Consider the following 20734-nt stretch of genomic DNA (forward strand, 5'->3'; position numbering starts at 1 on the left):
CCTCTGGTGTCTTTCAGCGCCTCTCACGCTGCAGAAAGAGACTCCGCGCACTTGACAATTGATACTTGTTAAATTTTATGGGCTCTCACTCTGAAAGAGTGGCTGTCTGGACTCTGTAATTTATGTGTTTGAGAATGAGCAGGTAAGCCCTAAAATCCTCCACTATGGCTACGTACTCAGATGACGGGAATCTGTGTGGAAAAAAATGCTACAGGTACAACAACAACAAAAAGACAATTTATACACAAACAAATCTTGTTATGGTGATGTACTTGCTATATACACAGAAGTTTTGTTCCAAAATCTAACAAGCTGCATACCTAGACAGCAGTTTAAGGTTTCATAAGCATGTTCTCAACACCAAGTCAGCAACATTTCACTGATTTCTAAGAAATTGGTTCTGGAGCCAATTTTCACATTGGGCAATCAAGTGGCAACCCAACACAGCACCAAAATGGTTGATTGTATGAAATTGAATTACAGGCTCTCTGCAGCCATTATTCCACTGTGGTCGGAACAAACCATGTTTATCTCTATTTGAAGTGAAGCCGTATTAAATGCAGTCTGGGCCATATTTAAATAGTTTTGTTCAAAACGTTGGAATGCAACTAATGCAATATACCAAGCGCAGCACAATTAGCGTAGTCGCAAAAAAGCAGAGCCAATGCTCATCAGCTGTGAGTGATCTACTGACACAGGTGCAAAATAGTTCAAGACGTGCTTTTTTGGGCGTTAAATAATGCTTAAATAATGCATATTTAATAAAGTCAGGTGCATAAATTACTGTGTCCACAGCTTTTCAGCACTTATTCTTCACTGCGGGTCAGTAAATCCTGATAATACTATTTTAATGCCAAAAGACGGTTTGCACCGTGCAATTAGCTAGCAATTTTGGCCCTTGGAGAATTGTGGAAAAATATGCAATATTATTGGCTTACCTGAAGATACAGGAGACTCTAATTTGCTCAAATTCTTAGAAAAATGTATTCTGGATTACCAGAACTTGGACACAAGGGTGGGCAAATTGAAATTGGAAAGAGCCCATTGCTCCTTCGCTCCAAACCGGGTTCAAGGATGCCGTCCACAACCTATCAATGTTTAATTTCATAATTTCCAAGACAAGTAGAGCACGATGGCACCCACCAGTAAGCACAGTAAGCAGTAAGCACCGGTAAAGACTGGAATAAACAGCAATACTTAAAAAATATAAAGCTGGAATACACTACACGATTTTCCCCCAAGAAGTTCACGTCTCCAAAGGAGGTGACAGTTGTTCTCGACTCCCAACAAGTGCCTGCTCAGAAATGATGTAATTCAACAGCAGATCTTGCCTAGACTTTGAAAGACTTTTCCATTGTATTAAGAACAGACAGACTGCGCAGCCTTGTAGATGCCTGATTTATGGTGTGATGACTTTTGCTGAAGAAGAAGAATGGCGTTTTGAAACAAGTTTGTGTCTCTCTTCACAGCAAGCTTGGGAGATGGCTGAAAGGGTGCTTCCCATGTTTCTTATTTTTTGTTATATGTGTTTTACTATAGTACTGGAAAGTGTTTTTTTTTTTAAATCAGAATTTATCTATCTGCACTGTAAGATGTTAATATACAGCTGTTTCTCGAGTGAGGCCTATGACAATGGTATTTCAAGTGATTGTCAAAGGAATTTATAATCCGATAAAATGAAGAAGGTTTTGTCTTAAATCAGACAAGAGAAGACTGGTATAGCTCTATTACAAGAAACACATTTAGATAAACAGGAGGTCTAAAATGAAATCAGGGAAGTTATAATCAAGTATACTTCTCAGCATTTTCATTCTTCTCTAAGGAAGAATTACTGGAGGCAATTTTAAAGAAGCAGAATGGAAAAGTGCCAGGTCCTGTGAATTTTATAAAGAATGGCACACTTTAATAATCACTCGTTTAACATTGGACAGCTTCCTAAATCTCTGAGAGAAGCTAATATTTCTCTTATATTAAGAAAGCTAAACCTCCAGAAGTCTGCTCTTCAAATACACCTGTGTATTTATTTAATATGGACATTAAATTGCTATCTAAAATCCTGGCTTCCTGTTTGGAGAATGTAACAACTGAGGCCGTTCGTCTTGCAACAAAATAAGATGTCTCCTTAATTTTATACAAACTTTTAAACTGCATTTAAATATTTTTTTTGGGGGGGGGGGGGGGGTTGGAGAAATTTTATTAACCTCTGTTCTCACTCCAGTTGTGAACAATCTGGATTTCAGACATGATGCAAGGCTTTAATTTTGGGTGAACCAAAGTATATTTGATGAAGCAGATTTGATGTCTTTTGAGGAGCTGGTACATTGTCCACGCACGTTTTTGCATTTTTTATAAATAACAGATTATTTTCAAAGATACCTCTTTAATATGAGAAGTCTGTCTCCTATAGAAAAAACTGCTTATTTGTTAACTGTTCTGCAGAAGGGTTTTTCCTGTTCATGTGCCTCAAGTGAATGCATAATTGTTTTTAACTTGTAATGTCCTATAAACGATTTTATGGCATATAATTTTATGACCTGGGAATTCCGGCTTCATGTAAAAGTTAAAAAATGTTCAATAAATACAACGTCCATAAAATATAATTAGTCATTTATGACAGACCTAAAAACGCATTTTATGTTTTTGTTTTATTTTAGATACCAATGAAGCTTACTAGGTTTTGGAACAGAATTGATGTACTTGTATGAATAAATCTTACATCAGGCAGTCTAATGAGAACCTACTTGTGAAAGCTGGTGCAGTGCGCATAGATGCGGAGTTTGTCCCGGATCACCCGTCCAGGGCGTGGTTTCCTCTGGAGACCTGCGACGTGCACCGCAAGCACCCTCGGGCCCACCAGACGTTTAAAGAGCAGAGATAACCAGTAATCCTACAATGCCAACACACAAAACACGTGTTATAAAATAAAAAGCATCACTGAGCCATTTTAACTGGAGCTCTGCCATGTCAACACGCATGTTAGGTCAAGCAATTCTGTCATAGAACCATGTTAGCGTGGTGCACCTCTGCATAAGAAACATGATTCATGCAAGATGATTCTGGTTTAAATACACGGGACAGATGTGGCATTTCTCTGCCAGCACAAATCCAATGAATTCCAGCATCCTTCCATCTTTCAAAGGAGTTTTAATTTTAGAATTGGTAAAAAGAAAGCTGCAGATTGCTTAATTTGAAAAGTGAAAGAAAAAAATTTAGGCGCAACATAAGTTTCTCATATCTGCCTTCTGCCTTCTGTTTTTGTTTTTTTAAGAAATACACATGCGCTTCAGTCTTTTATTGAGAAAGACATTTTCTTGGATGCTCGAATGGAGAGATATAGGCATAGTCTTTCTTTGGAAGCTTTTCCTGTTAAATCTAAGAAACAACAAAGCAAAAAAATCTTCTCGACCATAATAAATTAAATGGCTTATAGAACTCAAAGATACACATTGTAATTTTTGCTTTCTGCCATCAGGGGGAATCAGTCACTCTATTACAGGAAAAACAAAACAGATAAAGATGCATTTGCAAACCGTACCTTTGAAAAATGCTGCTTTAAATCTGCATTAATTTTCAACTTGTGTGTTTGTGTATGTTCATGATTGTGCATCCAAAATATAATCCTGCTATTATCCTTATGGTCCAAAAACCAGTCTATACTTAATCAGCTCATTTAAGCTACTATCTGGTAAAACCATAATCGCATCAGATTCGTTGCATGAATAAGAGTTTCAACTGGACATTAACTAGCTTAGTGTAACCAGAGAACTGTTTCTTACATAATTAAATACATTTTTATTGCATGGATGGCTACCTGAATTTCACAGGCATGACTGCAATAGGTCTCTATCCTAATACCTCTCGTCAGTTCCTAAATTCAACACCTAATTGAACTGGTTCAAAGCAGCATGTGTGCATCAGGAAGTTCCCATGCAATCCTGCATATGGCAGCATTTAAAGGCTTCTTGTGCAGGGAAACTTTAACTTAATTTGCTCCGGCAGTGTACATTGTGCAGCATCTGCTATAGGCAGTGGGAAAAAGAGATTCGGGAATGGGTGGGTCTCTTACAACTGCAATTTTACAAAAAACTGCATGTTATAAAAACATAAAAATACAAATCTCAGATATTGCATTTTGATATGATGCAGTGAAGCTTCTGAATCAATTAAATTTTCTGTTTGAAAGTGATTTGATTTCAAAACAATATATTTATGTATTTTAAATGCTAATGTCAACAAATTAGTGCTGCAGACAGAAATAACAACATGAGCACAATGTTGTCCAGGGTTTCAAACTGGTGTATACTGATATATTGCATAGTCTAATGTAATGCAGATGCAGGTGCACTAGGCCACTACAACAAACACAAACATGACAACAATCTCAGGACCCTTATTGTATTTTCTTATTGTTGAAAACACTGTGTTGGCAGATAATACCAGTTATTTAGCTTAGAAAACATTTCTCAGCCCTCCCAGTAAAACTAGGATTATGCTGAAGCTATAATGACTGAATAACATAGAGACCACTTTAATAATGATTAAATTAAAGTCAAACCACTAAAGCCCTGAGAGATTAAAGGATATGACCAACTTACTTTTCTTTAATACCAACAGGATATAAGCAAATGCCATGTCCTGTCATGGGAGACAGACACATGTTAACTTGACGTGAGAGTGTGCAACAAAAACGAAGCAATTTCAACCACAAAATAAACAACTGGGAGCAATAAGAACCTGCATTTTAATAATACTTAAAGGTGAAGCGTGTAAATTTCACACCACACTAACCACGGACACTAAATGGAATTACAAAAAAGACTGGACGGGAAGAATTTCTAGGAAAAGAAAAGAGTGGTTTTTGCCAGTGTAAAACATTCTGCCAGGAAGCTGGAGTTTGCCATGGCCCGAGATCAAGCCCACAAACATGCCTCTATGATATTGTGCTGTTGAAATATTGCTGGGCATGCTGCAGTTGGGCGCGGTTGCATATTAGTCTGATTCAAACCCAAGCTGCTCTGTTATTCTGATCTGATACACGTGTAAGGGCAACTTTTAAGTGATTTGTAAAAGCAATATCACATCTTTGTTAATATGAATCATGAGATTCAGTTGGGCAGAGTATTGAAGAGAAGTGTGCTATTTCTTTCATCATGGTAGATAAAAAATAAAAACAAAACAAAATTAATTTAAAGATTCATATTGATATTAAAAAATAATATTGTGCAGATTATTTAAAAAGTCGACTATTACACAAAATACATTAAAAACATAAAATACAATGAAAACAATATTAATAATAACATTATTGTGCAAATTATTGAAGAGAGGTGCACTTTTTACTTCTATAGCAGATGAAAAACTATAAATAAATAAGTATATAAATAAATAATAGTGCAGTGCATTGCATTGAAGAGAGGTGTGCTATTTATCTATCACATTAAAAATAAAAAATAAATAATATTGATATTAATTAATATTATTGTGCAGATTATTAAAGAAGTCTACTATAACATAAATTACAAATAAAAAAACATAAAATACAATAATTGTTTTGAAATTGTATTCTTTAAAAAAATAATATTATTATTAATATTATTTTGCAGATTTCTAAAAAGAGGTGTACTAATGCTTTCACCAGCAGATAAAAAAAAAAAAAAAAAAAAAAAAAAATATATATATATATATATATATATATATATATATATATATATATATATATATATATATATATGTATGAATGAATGAATGAATGAATGTGCACATTATTAAAGAGAGGTGTGTTACTGCTTTCATGAGCAGATTGATTAAATAAATGGGCAAATTATTACAGGGAGGTGCGCTATTGCTTTAACCTAACATGTGTATGTAAGTAAATAAATAAATAAATATACTAATTATTGAAAATATTCAATATGAACTTGGATTTAGAAACTATTTTAACATAAAAAATTACACATATCACCTTAATAGTCGAAATGGGTGGATGTATAGTTCTTTGTGAATTACTGACAGAAAACATTATTGTCGCACTTGTGAAATCTCCTGGTTCTGATTAGTATCCAATCAAAAAGACTGGGGTGAAAACACAAGAAACAACAAGAGACAGGGGGTTTAAAAAAAGAAGCAAAGCAAGAAGAGGAGATGAGGTCATCTGCTGAGGTGTGAAGGGAAAGAAACTGAGACATGACTCAGTAAGGGATTAAAGAGAAAAGGTTGCACCGTAAATTTTCCACGCAGGCTGACAGGTTGCGGCTGTTGCGAATTCTCGCAGTGGGGCTTCTGGCAGTTCCCACAGACATCCAGCTATGTTTAAAGCATTGCGATCCCAGCAGGGGGCGATTGGTCCTTGGAATAACTAGAGATGTTGAACGAGAAGCAGGGGGAAAAAGATGACCGTTTTGAAAGTTGTGAGGAGTGCTTGACGAAAGCTCAGCTCAAAGTGCATTTTATGGAAAGATGCTCATTCTTGCTTGTCCTGGAAGAACAGTGCTCCTGTTGAGATTCGGAGAAATCCAAACTAGCCTTCGGCGAAGAGTTGCATAATCAAACATTTCTAACATTGCTGTATTTTTCCTCTTTATGTCTTCCTTCGGTTTTATTACTTGCACAGGAACATATGTTATCCTGAGTGGACCGACAGGTCTGGCTCTCCACTGCTGGTGGGCTGTAAAAGAACAGAGGGCCACGAGCAGATAATGTATCTATCAGCACCTGGAGTCAGTGAGGATTGCATGTACTGTAGGAACCAGAAGGTAAGCTGCAGGTGAAACTCAAATCAGTGGGTCTGCTTCAATGTTAAGAGGGGATATAGGGGTTTGTTTTTGTCTATATGAAAACCATTTAAAAGGATTCTAGCAAAAAAAGTTATTTATTTGTATTTGATTTGTAGTCGCAAATTTGAAAATTATGGATTTTTTTTTACATTTATATAAAAACTATATGTATTGAGAGAGAGAGAGAGAGAGAGAGACAGTTTGCAAACCAATAAGAAAATGTAATGTTAATATATGAAACATTTATTAATGTATTATATCTGGATACTCTGACATGCCTAAAATATTTTGCACATCTAACACTGCCAAATTGAAATATAGTTCAGAATCAGATCTCACAATATTAGTCATGATGTACTAAAACTCAACGTTAAGCATGTTTCCCGAGCGATGAAAAGATCCACAGAACATAAGGGTTACGTTTCTTTTAGTCATGGTCTTTTATACGGGTTCGCAAATCAAATTGAAATTTAATTGAAGTCTTCTGTCTGCCCTGTCTCCAGGGGGCTGACCTGCAGACACTGTGAAAGAGTGAGGTCTACATAATTCAGGATGAAGTTGGCAGCGGTCTGGAGGGCGGGGATACCTGTGGAGTGTCCTCGGCTCAGGTTGCAGTGCTGTCAGCATCTGGCTGTTCCACACAGTGGGGCACACATGTAGAGGGGATGGGAGACAGGTGACAGTGTCTCAGGCTTGAATTTCAGTGCAGTTCGCCTCAGCTGCCCAGTATTCAACACCACTACACACCTTTCATCTTGGCTAATAGGTCCCACGGGAAAAGCCATAAGTTGCCTGAGCCACATGCTAAAGACCGACTCTGTCTAAGACTATTTTCATACACTTTATGATGGAAAAAAACTACACCTGGATCATTTTTACAGATTCGTTTTAGGTGGTTTTACAATACGGTAACGAGCATACCACACAGATCACTGCGTATGGTGTTAATTTGCGTAACCTTTAGTGCGTGTGGTATATGACTCGAATCTGTCTACAGGTAATGTCTGAGTGTTAAACGGCTTTGACTGCTTTTGATTTGGGTTCTGTTTATGTGCTTAAACTTACAGGTAAAGGGTTGAAGTGCTGGTCGACGAGGTGGTTGTATCCATAATCAAAAAAAGAATGTCGGAGTACAACATCAATCCCATGAGCTGCGGCGATACCGAGAGTGTTGAGCCACCTGAAGCCAGCAAAAACATTGAGAACATTAGGAATGCAACAGAATTTAGGGATTTGTCAGGTTTTTGCATGTTTCCACAAACAACTTTAACCAGTTTTGCTCCTTTCAGTATCAAAAAGCCATTTTTTTTGTTGTTGAAAAAAACACCTTTGAAAAACAGCAGTGGAAAACAAATATACACTGTAGATTGTAAAAGGCAAATAAGCATTCTGTTTTTTTTTTTTAAGATTCAATTTGGGCATTTCTGTCTTTGCAGACAGGAAATGAAGTGGGAGAGAGAAGAGGGATGGGATCGGGACTCAGATTTTGGGAAACCCGTAGTGCAAATGGGCACTTTGTATCAAATTACTTAAAGGCCATAAAAATATCAGCAACATGAGTTGGACTTAGTTTCATGTGGCCTGACAGAAAGTATTCTTTTCAATGCAGTTAAGAGGTGTTTTTAACTGAATCACATAAGTTCACTTTTATATTGTTATATAGCAAGTATTTCTGTAAAACAGCTTATCTCAACAGCAACTGAGAGATTAATGCTTTGCTGACAGTTACAGACCATGCATATTTTAGTTTTTTGGATATAAGCATTTAGGTTAGCTCAATCATAATTAGTTGAAATCCTGTATGTAATACAAGTAATTCATATATCTGCAGTTCCTATGTCATCTGCAGTTCCTATATACTACATGAAGATATTTTGCTTACAGAAAACCAGCAGCAAATGTGTCAGATAAATTATTGGTGCCTCCTGCCCAAGCCGGACCAACTCCACCCAGCCACACACGCTTCTCTGGAGCATGAGTCTGAACAATCTGAAAGAAAAGATGAGACATATCATCAATAACTCATAACAGTGATGGAGAGTTGGGCAGGATTTATTCTTCTTTTGACTAGTCTGGTCCACTGGAAATGACTGACTTTATAGTCACTAAGGTTATTTAAGGCTGGTAAATGTGAAATCCAAAATACAGTACTGTTCAACAAATTTTGTGAAAGGAATTAATATTTTTATGCATAAAGGATGCATTAAATGGGTCAAAAGTGACAGCAAAGATATTTATTATGCTTCTAAATATTTCTATTTCAAATAAATGTTCTTCTTTTTGAACTTTCAGTTATTTAAAGAATATAGAAAAAAATATCATGGATTACACAAAAATATTAAGCAGCACAACTCCTTTCAACATTGATGATAATATTAGCATCAGCATATTAGCATGATTTTTGAAGTATCATGTGACACTGAACACTGGAGCAATGACAGATTTTTTAAAATTATCCTTCAAGCAGTGTGTAACAGCTCTAAGTGAATGAATCCATCCTGCAGTTTTTAAAACGAATACCAAGTTGTTTCATTTGGACATTAACATGAAACATTAGCATATTGACCGCCAACTTGTTGGTTTTGCTATTGCATTGGTCTGAATGAAAATGCTAATTCTTTCTTTGCCACTACGTGTCACTTTTGGAGCGGTAAAGATAGTGGTTTCCACTTTAAAATATGAATTCACAGCATGACTGTTTTTATTTTAGTTCTAATCAGATAAATGCAGTCTTGGTCAAAATAAAAGACTTCTTTCAAAAATACTTACATCAATGTTTGAATAGTAGTGTAGCTAAAAATAATAAACAAATAAATACATTCGTACTATCGAAAATTAATAACAAATGTTGGTTATCTTTTTAAAATCCAGATAGGCAAACCTTTCCCCCATGCAGCTGACTGATAAAAATCTGCATCCTGACTCCTGTTTTTGTGCTCAATATAAATCACTGTCCATGACTGTCCACGGGCATGATTTGAGATGAGATCCCAACTCTGCAGCACAATACACAACCAACTGCCGTCCAGCTGCAGGGTCGGAGTCTGGTTATAATAGAACACATGTCTGGTATTAGGCATATTCCATAATAAGCCAAAGAAAGCCTCTCATACTCTCTTATTCTGATTCAGAAACAATATGAATCTCAGGACCTGCTGCAGTGAATGACAGCCAGTAAAGCAACGTTCAAGCATAAATCACCTCTCAAAATAAATCTGACAGACTGCAGAAGGGTACATGTGTCGCCAAACCATCGAAGAACACCTGCAGAGCCACTCCAGAAAAAAAAAAAGACTGATTTTATGTCAAATGACCTTTGGAATTAAGTTAAGAAGTGGAATAAGCACTTGTTCGTCTGACATCACGCATGTAATAGGCTCTAATCACCATCCCACTGGGTTTGGGAGTGATCAAAACGTTGGCGTCTTTTGTTTGATATTTGTGAGGAAGGCCAGTTTTCCCCCTCTTTCACTTTTAGGGGAACACTGAACCAGATGTGTGAGTTTGAGATACATAAAACAGGAGAGCTGTGTCTTTATAGATTGGGCCTCCTGAGGGAAGTCTTAAATGTTGTGAACCTTGTACTGCTTATTAGACCAAAAGGGGACTGTTCCCAGAACAGCTGAGACATCATGAGGCTGAGGGGGAGCTTGTAAATCGTAAACCCAATCAAACGCTTTCCTCCTTAACTGTGCCCTGACCCACGCTCCCTTAACAGTAGGCCACCTATCAGACCAGAGACAGCTTGTTTGGATGGTGCAGCTGAGGACAAACCCAGGGCCCTTGAGATAAACACAGTTAATGAGCACTGGAGGGACTTACACGCTCTCAACAACAATCTTAATGGATATAAGCACATCTCTGACCTACACATTCAAAATCAAACGATATCTAGGTTAAAAAATAAAAAATAAACGTACCTTTAACACCTTGGTAATCTGCTCAGACAGGGTGTCCAGGAGTCTTGTCTTCATGAAGTCCTCTACTTTGGTCACCCGCCTGTCAATGTAGTAACTGCACACATAAGATAACATCTTTGTAAGAGCTGTGAAAATAAGACTGATTCATTTGATATATTTTTAATTGAATATATGTGTTTTTTGTTGTTGTTGTTCAATTAAGAATAGATGTATACAATTTATTAATATTTGAAAATTACATTTGTATATTAATACACAGTAATATACACTACTGTTAAAAAAGTTGATTAAACGTGTTTGAAATATTTTTTTGCTCACCATGCTGTATTTGTATGATAAAAAATACTGTAAAAACAATGCAATTACAATTACATTGTAATATTTTATTGCAAAATGATTAAATATTCAAATTTCTTGATGAATAAAAGTATAAATTTACTTTTAAAAAGAAAACCAACCAAAATGTTCTTAATATGTGTTACATAATGTAAGCATTTTATTATATTACAAATAAAACAATCATATTTCGTAGCATCTATTAAATGATGAAACAATATGACACATACACAATAAAACATTGACTTGACGGAAATATTTTCACTTGTATAAAAAGAAAAATAGATATATTGCATTACTGCAGATTGTGTGTGTGTGTGTGTGTGAGCACGTGCATGTGTGTGTGCTATAATTTACAGATATATTTTATTTTCAAGCTACACAGACTATATTGTGATTTATCAACTGATTACCGTATTTTTCGGACTATAAGTCGCACCTGAGTATAAGTCGCATCAGTCCAAAAATACGTCATGATGAGGAAAAAAACATATATAAGTCGCACTGGACTATATGTTGCATTTATTTAGAACCAAGAACCAAGAGAAAACATTACCGTCTACAGCCACGAGAGAGCGCTCAATGGTAGGCTACATGAGCACTGAGCAGCATAAAGCGCCCTCTCGCGGCTGTACACGGTAATGTTTTCTCTTGGTTCATTTCTCTTGGTTCACATCAAATTAATTTTGATAAATAAGTCGCACCTGACTATAAGTCGCAGGACCTGCCAAACTATGAAAAAAAGTGTGATTTATAGTCCGGAAAATACGGTAACACTTTTGTACCTTATTTTAATATAAAAATAATATTATATTTTCGTCTGTGACTGGAGGATAACAGAATAAAAACAAATGGCAAAATGCCAATGCTATCAATCTTAATGTAACCAGTACAATATGAAATAGCACAATCCACATTTTTCCACTACAGTGAGCAAAGTTCAGAATATGAATTAAATGCATCAAAGGCCAGTCTGCAGGTTTATTCACAAAATAACTAACAGATTGAGCCCATGAATTATATTAAGATGTTAAAGTAGACAGCGGTGACAAGAGACAGAGCTCTTTTTTGTCAAAGAGCCGCTGCTACAGTGAGTGTGTGTGTGTGTGTGTGAGACAGAGAGAGAGAGAGAGAGAGAGAGAGAGGAGTTGGGGATGAAGTAGCTGATGGCTGGCCATCTGGAAGAGGGTGTGAAAAGAGGGCCCCAATGAACTGCACCATTTTCAAGTAATACGTCTGAAGATCTTGACATATATGAAGGAAAAGTGGTTCTTTGTGGACACTGGCCCTCAAAATGTATAGTCTCCACGGGATTAAAGCTGCACAAATCTAGAGGCAACAAATCTTAGTTATCCTTGGACCACCATACAGAGCAAACTGTATACACAATCAACTGAAATAATTCCACTGGAGAGAAAAAAAAGAGCCATAAGAAGTGTTTAAATAACTTGTGAGGGCTCTTATTCCAGGAATCCTCCATTACTGTAAAATGATAATTGCGCATCAGAACGTGTGAGCGCATATGGATTGAGTTTAACTGAGTAGGTGGTGTTTTTATGAAATCTTCCTCTCTGACACCCTTTCCTACTTCCGTTTCCTTTAATCAGGGTTGACCTCTAGATTAATGAGTCTGTTTGGGCCACCCTCTCTCTGGAGACGCAGGGGGGCTGTCTAATTGAGGGAGAAATGCAAACTTGTTTATGTCCTTATAACTTTTAATGACCGCAGCTTTTGCATGCACTTGATAAAACACTTCTCATTACTGAATAATTCAAAGCCACTCAGCATGGAACTAATTAAAGTCATTGAAAGCACATCCAGTCGCCATTGTGCTGGGAGATTAAAGAAAGCCGCTAATGAGCTCGTTTTCTGATTATTAAAGTTCGCCATATTGCGACGCAGTGTTGAGCAACTAAAGGCACGTTCTGAGCGAGAGGTTATAATGCAACAGCCCATCTAAAGGAAAACTCAGCAAGAACGAGATGTACAAAAATAGCCTGCATATTTCGCTGAAGTTCTCTGATCACAGCATCTGTGATTTCTCGTGATTATCACACAGGAAAAACTCTAGTTGACCTAGAACACGGCTTGTCTGTCTGCGGCAGTCGGCAGAGACTTTAGCACTGCGGTTATAAAGCACGAAACCGTATCTTGTGTCCAGACTTTTTCAGGGCTCAGCAATATGCCTTTTATTTTTATATTTTTCTGACGGCCCAATCGGGCCAGAAGTTCAGATTTGTGACCCAGTACAAGGAATAGCAAAAACAAACAAACACATAAAAGTTAAATTTAAAAATATTTTCTCTCTCTTTTTTCACTTGCGTAATTTTTATAATCTTTACAAAACTACATACAAAAAATACGAAAATGTATAATTTAATGAAATATATATATAATATATTTCTTAATGTGTGATTAAAATGTTTAATATTAAAACAAAAATATATTAAATACAATATATACAATTTGAATAAAAGATAAATTAAAGTAGAGAGATAAATTAATGATAATTTAAAACAGAAAATGTATTAATTTTATAATAAACACTTCAAAAAGAAATAGATAAGGACACTTTAACAATATATATTTTTTTATTAAATTCTACATTTTATATATATATATATATATATATATATATATATATATATATATATATATATATATATATATATATATATATATAAAGCATTTACAAATAATTTTGTTAGTACAAATATACAGCTGCCAAAAAGGGTTAAATCCACCTAAATTGTTGTTTGCATTTAAGCATACTTAATGAAAAATGTATTTACAAAATTAAAAACAAATCATTTGAGTATTTCATTTGAAAAAATTTAAATTAAAAATTGTGCAGCTATGACTTGTCAGTGACAATTCCAAGACTATTCCAAATCAATCACAAATCAGAAAAAAAAAAAAATTAGAAAATCAGAAAAAAAAACTTAATTTCTCTCAGTCAACTAGATCTTCAATGAAAACATTTAAATCATCAGACTTCAGTTGCAACATTCAGCACACAGAAAACCTAAGAGGCAAGCAACAGTCAATTCGTCAATTAGCCAAAATCTATCTCATACTCTATCACCGATAGATCAGAGCCAGCCAAAGATCCAAAATGTCCAGAATTTCAGACACGTTACATGAAAAAAAAAAAAGAAACTGCATTTTATGCAACACCCAGAGCTGTATCTGCAGTAATCAGAGAAAAAAAAAAAAACTAGGGGAAGTTCCACAGAAGTACACACATAGTTCACTGTTAACCCATGATAACAACTTCCTTTCCTAAAATTAATGACCTGATATCTGGCATTACCTCATTTTCTGGTCTAATACATCAAATAGATGTTTGGGCTAGACCTAGAAGTGCAGTTTGTAAAACTGTATTTTAAGGATCAGGAACTCTTTTACATATTTTAATTATTGTTCATTTTACTTTTATTTTGAAGGTAATAATTTATGTGCAGGTGAATGATCGAACATGACAACACCTAAGAAGGGTTACAATGCTACACATTAAAATGTATGCAAATACAATGCATAAATCAGACATTGCATTATCTGAAACCTGTTTGGTGTAAAACCTGCCAGGTACATAAAAACTAGTGACTGTTCATCATACATAACAAAAAGCATCATTGCATCATGAGTCACGACATCATTTATCCTCCACAATTTGGTTGCCAGAAGACCGCTGTGTTGTCAACAAACACCTGCCAAGCTCACCGTAGCATTGCAATTTTGTTTCTATACACGTCATTTTTTTCCAAGCACTGTTTTATAGTGAGAGAAATGATGTTAGAAAACCCCACATCTGTCTAATGAAGGCAGCATAAATACTCTAGAACTAATGAGGACACACTTGGATACAATCAGGGTTGGGCTAGAGAACAAAGACATGACAACAACATAAAAAGTGAAGTTCAAAATAAAAGTCAACGGCAAACTAAAATAAAGACAAGAGATGCCCGTTCCCAAACTTCACAAACACTTCTAATCAAACCCATTTCAGTCTCGGATGGACAGACACAACAGCTCAATTCACTCTTTAAGTAGAAAACACACAGTCCTCACTCTATAAGAAGTTAATAAGATAAAGGGGTTTGTAATTTGTAATATATTAATAATAAATAAATAAATAAGAAGATGAAAAAAATCAGCATATTAAAAATGTCTACATTTTCACATGAATAAATTGCATTTAAAAAATATTAAAATAGAAAACAGTTGTTTAAAATAATATAATATTATTAATAATATTAATTAATAATATTAATAAAATTGATAATATTTCAGAAGATTTGCGTTTTACTGTATTTTTGCAGCCCTGGTGAGCATGAGACAAAAAACAAACATGCAAAAAACTGTCCCCTTTTTTAAATGGTGGTGTATTACACACATGTTTACATTTTGTATATTCTTTTAAATGCACTACAATGCGAAACAAACATGGTATGAATAGTTATAAAATAGAAATGTTTTGCCTGAAAGTATGAAAGGAATGTTAATTGTTTTGTTAGTGAGAAGCACTATTGAACACACACTAACTGTTGACGTCTTTTACAACGCTTCTCAGTAATGGAACTTAACCAGATTAGGAAAAAAGGCTCAAATTAGAGGCCTGCATGTGTTTGCTGGGAGTGTAAATTTACCTTCCAGCACATTATCCCACCTCACAGGTGTTAGAAATTAAGGAGGAGGTGGGCAAAAGCAGACTCTACGGTTCATAAACAACAAAACACAGCAACAGACTTTTTGTATTGCCACTGTTGTGTCTAGAAAGCAAGTCAGCCAATGACAGATATATTATACAATTTAAATGTATGCAAATGAGATAATGAGAATTTTAAACAGTGGTCACGTAATACATTAAATTTTAACTTTGAACATTCATTAAAGAAATATGTACAGAAAATGTGTCATTCACTGACAATGCAGTCAACTGTGAAAATGGGATTGTGTTAACCAGTATCTCTTTGATGGCGATAATCTCAAAATAGCCAAAAAAAAAAAAAAGAAAAAAAAAGTTAATTGTCCTGGCTCATATGCCAACCTACCACTAGCAATTCACAATTCTGACTTGTTTCTCACAATTGCGAGTTATAAAGTCAGAACTGTGTGAAATAAAGTGGCAACTGCATGTTATACAGTCAGAGAAAAGCAGTCAGAATTGTGAGAAAAAATAAACAAAAAACTGATTTGTTTAAATCTTGCAATTCCAATTAAATTTTTTGCGAGTTTATATCTCACAATTCTGAGTTTATAACTCGCAACTGCAAGTTTAGATTTTAAAGAAGCCTGAACTGAAGGTAGGGGTGTATGAAAAACTATTTTGTAAATGTATAAACAACATAGCAACTTCCTTATTCAAAGTTGCTAGACCTATTTGTTTTCCTCTCCTTACTATATATGGCTTGCTGCATTTTTTATGTTTTTATTTTGCGTTGTTTTCCCCCGCTGTATCAGAACAGTACTGCGACTCATTTACGGGTCGTGACCCACTACTTGAGAACAACTGACACTTTTGCGTTCGCACTCTGTTTTGTTTCATACCACAGCAATGTTGTATAACAACTTTAGAAAGATGATCTCAAAGTTTCCATAAACAATAGGGAATAATAAAAGGCTAGAATTAAAAAAAGGTAAAATACCTACTGTTGCCACGTTACTGCATCAACCACAGAACCACCGTTTTTCATAAACCTGTGAAAGAGAGAGAAAAAGTATAATCAGTATATACCAGTATTTTATATGGAAGGTTATTATAGCACTGGAAAAGCAGTCTGCTCAGCCATCATAAAAGACTCTTACATAAAGGAACTGATAGCCATACACACACGGCTGCATGGCTAACAGGAGGTGTCTGTTTATTTCGCCGCTGACACTGATCTCTCATGCTGTGAGTAAATTTGTGCAGAGAGGAGTTTACCAGGGAGCTGAGTAATCTTAATCAAATGAGGGAACAAAACTCCTTATAGGGAGCAAAGTTTTAAACAGTTGTCGTGTGACGGCAGTTTCACACAGAAAAACATCGACCACCCTTTCTCTCTAAAACTCCATGCCGTCCTATAATTCCCCTTTCGTCTCCCTCTTTCCTTTTGTCTGATCGCTGAGTTAAAACTGCATTTATCATTTCCATCTGAACGAGACTGGTAGCAGCAAGGGGTGGCGTCTTGTTCCGAGGAAGACCTTCGACAAAGCGCTTGTGGTTGTAATACCAAATTTCATTTCAGCCTGCCAAAGTTATGACTGCTCAAAAGCCCCCGCAGGAAAACACTAGGCGGCTTATGGCAGAAAAGTAAAGAGGCGCACCTAAACTATACAATACAAATCACACAGAGCAAAGAAACGGATGCCAAAAATATGACAGAAAGCTATAGTGCTGGCCCAGGTTTTCCTTCTTGAAATATAATTAACTTAAGAAGCAATATTGCATAAGATATTGAGGCTTGGTGGCGATATGACCAAATTGGAATCCCGTTATGAGTCATTTTATTTCACGTTCACAATATAATTGTTAACGACAGGTTGTTAAAATTTTTAGATGACACTGAAATTTCACAATTATGCATTCTATACAATGACTAATACAAACAAAAAGCAACCGTTGGTCCAGTCGACTTGAAAATTGGTATGCAGTGTCTTTGTCTAAAGTGGCATAAGTGTCTATGAGGACATTTACATATCTAAAAAAATATGGCTGCTATTTGCCAAAGGATTTTAAGCACCTATTAGACAATGTTAATGGAGGTCGATCGGAATGAAACTCGGTGCGCATGTTTGACCCATGGCCCCTAAATATCTGTAAGAATTTTTAAAGAAATCGGCCACTTGTGTTCGAAATTGTTTTTTCAAGTGCATAAATGACTGTGTACTATTTTTACACACATACACTCAATCTGCCTCAAGAACCACTGCTTTCAATCAAATCGTACATTAATTATTCTCAATTATGTTAAAAACCTACTTTTGCAAACTAGTCCTTGGTTTCTCGATCAATCTCGATCAAACCATTGCACCACAATTCTCTGTCTCACTAGATCAATAATTATCAAAAAATATATAATTTTGTCATTTGGTTAGCTATAACAGGGAAATTTCGAAAAGGGGTGTGGCCAAATATACCCAAAAGCCTATAAAACCTAAACAAAAACTCTAGGTAGCACTATAACAGTTAAAAAGGCCTAGGAAACACATTATTTCTATAGTAAATTACCTCAAATTGAACAGAAAATGTTCATATATTCACAGAAACACAAGTTTTTCTCATATGATAGATATCCTAATTTTAAACAACTTTGCCTCTAGGACAGCTGCCATGAATCAAAGAATTCTTTAAATATTTTAGATTATTATTATTATTTTTAAACTACTTTTGTGAACTAGTTCTAGGTTTTTAACTCAAAATCAATAAAATCAGTGCAGTACAATTCTCTGGACTCTCTAGGTCAATATTTGTAAAAATAATAATAATAATAATAATAACAAATAAAATATTAAAATAGCTATATTGGATAGCTATAACATGGCTATAACATGGTAATTTAAAAATGTGGTCTTGATATAGTGTACCCAAAAGCCTTTAAATCCTAAATTAAATTTTAAAACATAAACATTTAAACTGATGCATCATGTAATTCTAAACAAGCATGCAACATTTTAAAGATCGGGCAAAAAAATGGCACTATAATAGTTATAAATGTTAAAACATTATTGTTTATATTTTATGCTCTCTGAAGTTTACAATTATGACCACTAGATGGCAGTAGAGGACCACTAATAGGCTCGAAACACACTAATAGTGTTTTTCACCTTTTTATTATTATTGTTTATATATATATATATATATATATATATATATATATATATATATATATATATATATATATATATATATATATATATATATGTATATATATATATATATATATATATATATATGTATATATATATATATATATATATATATAATTTTTTTTTTTTTTTTTTTTTTTTGGGATTGCATTTAGACATGATACAATCATTATCATTGCATTTAAAATCACATTTAGTTTACCACTTTATTCATACAGACATATCAGTTTTTACAATTATGCCAGATTATGATTACAGTGAAACCTAAAAATGGCATATAAACTCTTAAATAGCGAAGACTTGTAATAAGTGTTTCGTTTTCTATCTTTTTTTTTTCCTTTCGAAATGATAAGCATTAATATATACATATATGTAATATCTACGATAAATGCCAATGGGATAAGACAATTAATTTATCCAAATAAAAAATTTTATCCTATACAAGTTTACCTAAAATTAATTTATTAATATATTTAAATAATGATTTCAAAAATAATTTCTGCTGAGAATGAATAAATTCCTGTTTTGTTTTTGTATAATTTTGGGGGCTGTGTGTCTGTCCTCCCATCATTCTTGTTGCTTTCAGAGTGTGTGTGTGTGTGTGTGTGTGGTGTAGACAGAGCCTAGTAAGCCGCTGGGTGCAAAAATAAGGAAGCTCTGGTCAGGCACTGACAGATTTATTTCTGACTCTGTCACACTGACATTACAACCAATTAGTATCCACTCTCAAAAGCCATTATTCTACAAAACCAGTTTTTGAAGAACAGCACAAAAGCACAAACAATGTTAAATGAACACTCACAAATGAATTCCAGAGGTATTTATCTCAGACGTCATTAGACCAGATAAAAAAATAATAAAAAAAAGTAGTCTTAATAGTAAGCACATCAACACTGGCATTGCTTTAATAAGCTCCTGTCATAAAAATATATGTGTTTAGAAGCATAATGCTGGCAGCGTTGCTCAAACCTTCTTTTTAAAACCACACACTAAATGATTGAGACAAGATTCTCTTTTTAAAAGGGAATTTAATGAAAATTCAGTCATGGGTTTTGGATTATTCAGTTGTTGTAAATTAAAAAAGGCTGATGTTCGAGATGTTCATTTCGGTAAGCAGTTTTTGAACATCCTTATTCTTACGCATTATAATTCACAAACAAATAACTTATGAAGGACTCACTCACTGAATCCCTCCAAATGGTTTTTGATTCACCAAAGTTATTACTTCTATAATGTTTTATTGGAAACAAAAACTGATACTATGTTGAACTTAATGCTGAGAATTAAAAACTGCATTGCTGAAGTCTCTGTGCTCTTGCAGGAGAGAGTGGGAGGAACGAGTAACACGCAGGTGGAACATTGCTCTGTCACACCATTAATAGAGTGACACTTTATTTATCTGACGGTGAGTTTCAATGGTGCTACAGGCCCCTGGACTAACAATCCACATGGAGCAACATAAACACGACTCAGCTATGTGCTCCTCCAGGCAGGCGGACAGTACTGCCTTTTCTTAAACAATGTGCTTTGGAGCTATTAAAACGAGGCCAATATCAGATAAGCCTTTCTGCAAACACCATGCCATAACCCATCATGATGGCTTTTCACACTGACGCCACAGCCATTCAGAAACATATTTGAGACTCTCTACATACAGTTAAACAGCTTACATTACCAGCGTGAATATCAATAAAATGTTCTTTTTAAGTTAAATCGAATCCAAGAACCATTATTCACTACTTGCTGAGTAAAAATGATGTAATCTACATTACTATTCAGATTTTTGGGGTCAGTATTTATTAATTTTTCTTATATTAATATTATTTATTTATTTTGAGGGGGAAATAAATATCT

The 20734-nt window shown here is 34.8% G+C and overlaps 1 protein-coding gene across 1 annotated transcript in view; it reads right to left on the bottom strand.

The window, feature by feature from the left end:
• Positions 1 to 20734, bottom strand: part of LOC113092399 (inactive heparanase-2-like) — a 67052-nt gene that overhangs the window by 10687 nt on the left and 35631 nt on the right. The window contains exons 6-10 of the mRNA XM_026257988.1: positions 16682 to 16729; positions 10694 to 10787; positions 8656 to 8762; positions 7839 to 7953; positions 2742 to 2887 (exon numbers count right to left, since the gene is read on the bottom strand). Of these exons, the coding sequence (XP_026113773.1) occupies positions 2742 to 2887; positions 7839 to 7953; positions 8656 to 8762; positions 10694 to 10787; positions 16682 to 16729 (510 nt within the window). The remainder of the gene's footprint in view (positions 1 to 2741; positions 2888 to 7838; positions 7954 to 8655; positions 8763 to 10693; positions 10788 to 16681; positions 16730 to 20734) is intronic.

Source organism: Carassius auratus, unplaced genomic scaffold (assembly GCF_003368295.1).
Source record: "Carassius auratus strain Wakin unplaced genomic scaffold, ASM336829v1 scaf_tig00214575, whole genome shotgun sequence".
In the NCBI taxonomy this organism is placed as follows: Eukaryota; Metazoa; Chordata; class Actinopteri; order Cypriniformes; family Cyprinidae; genus Carassius; species Carassius auratus.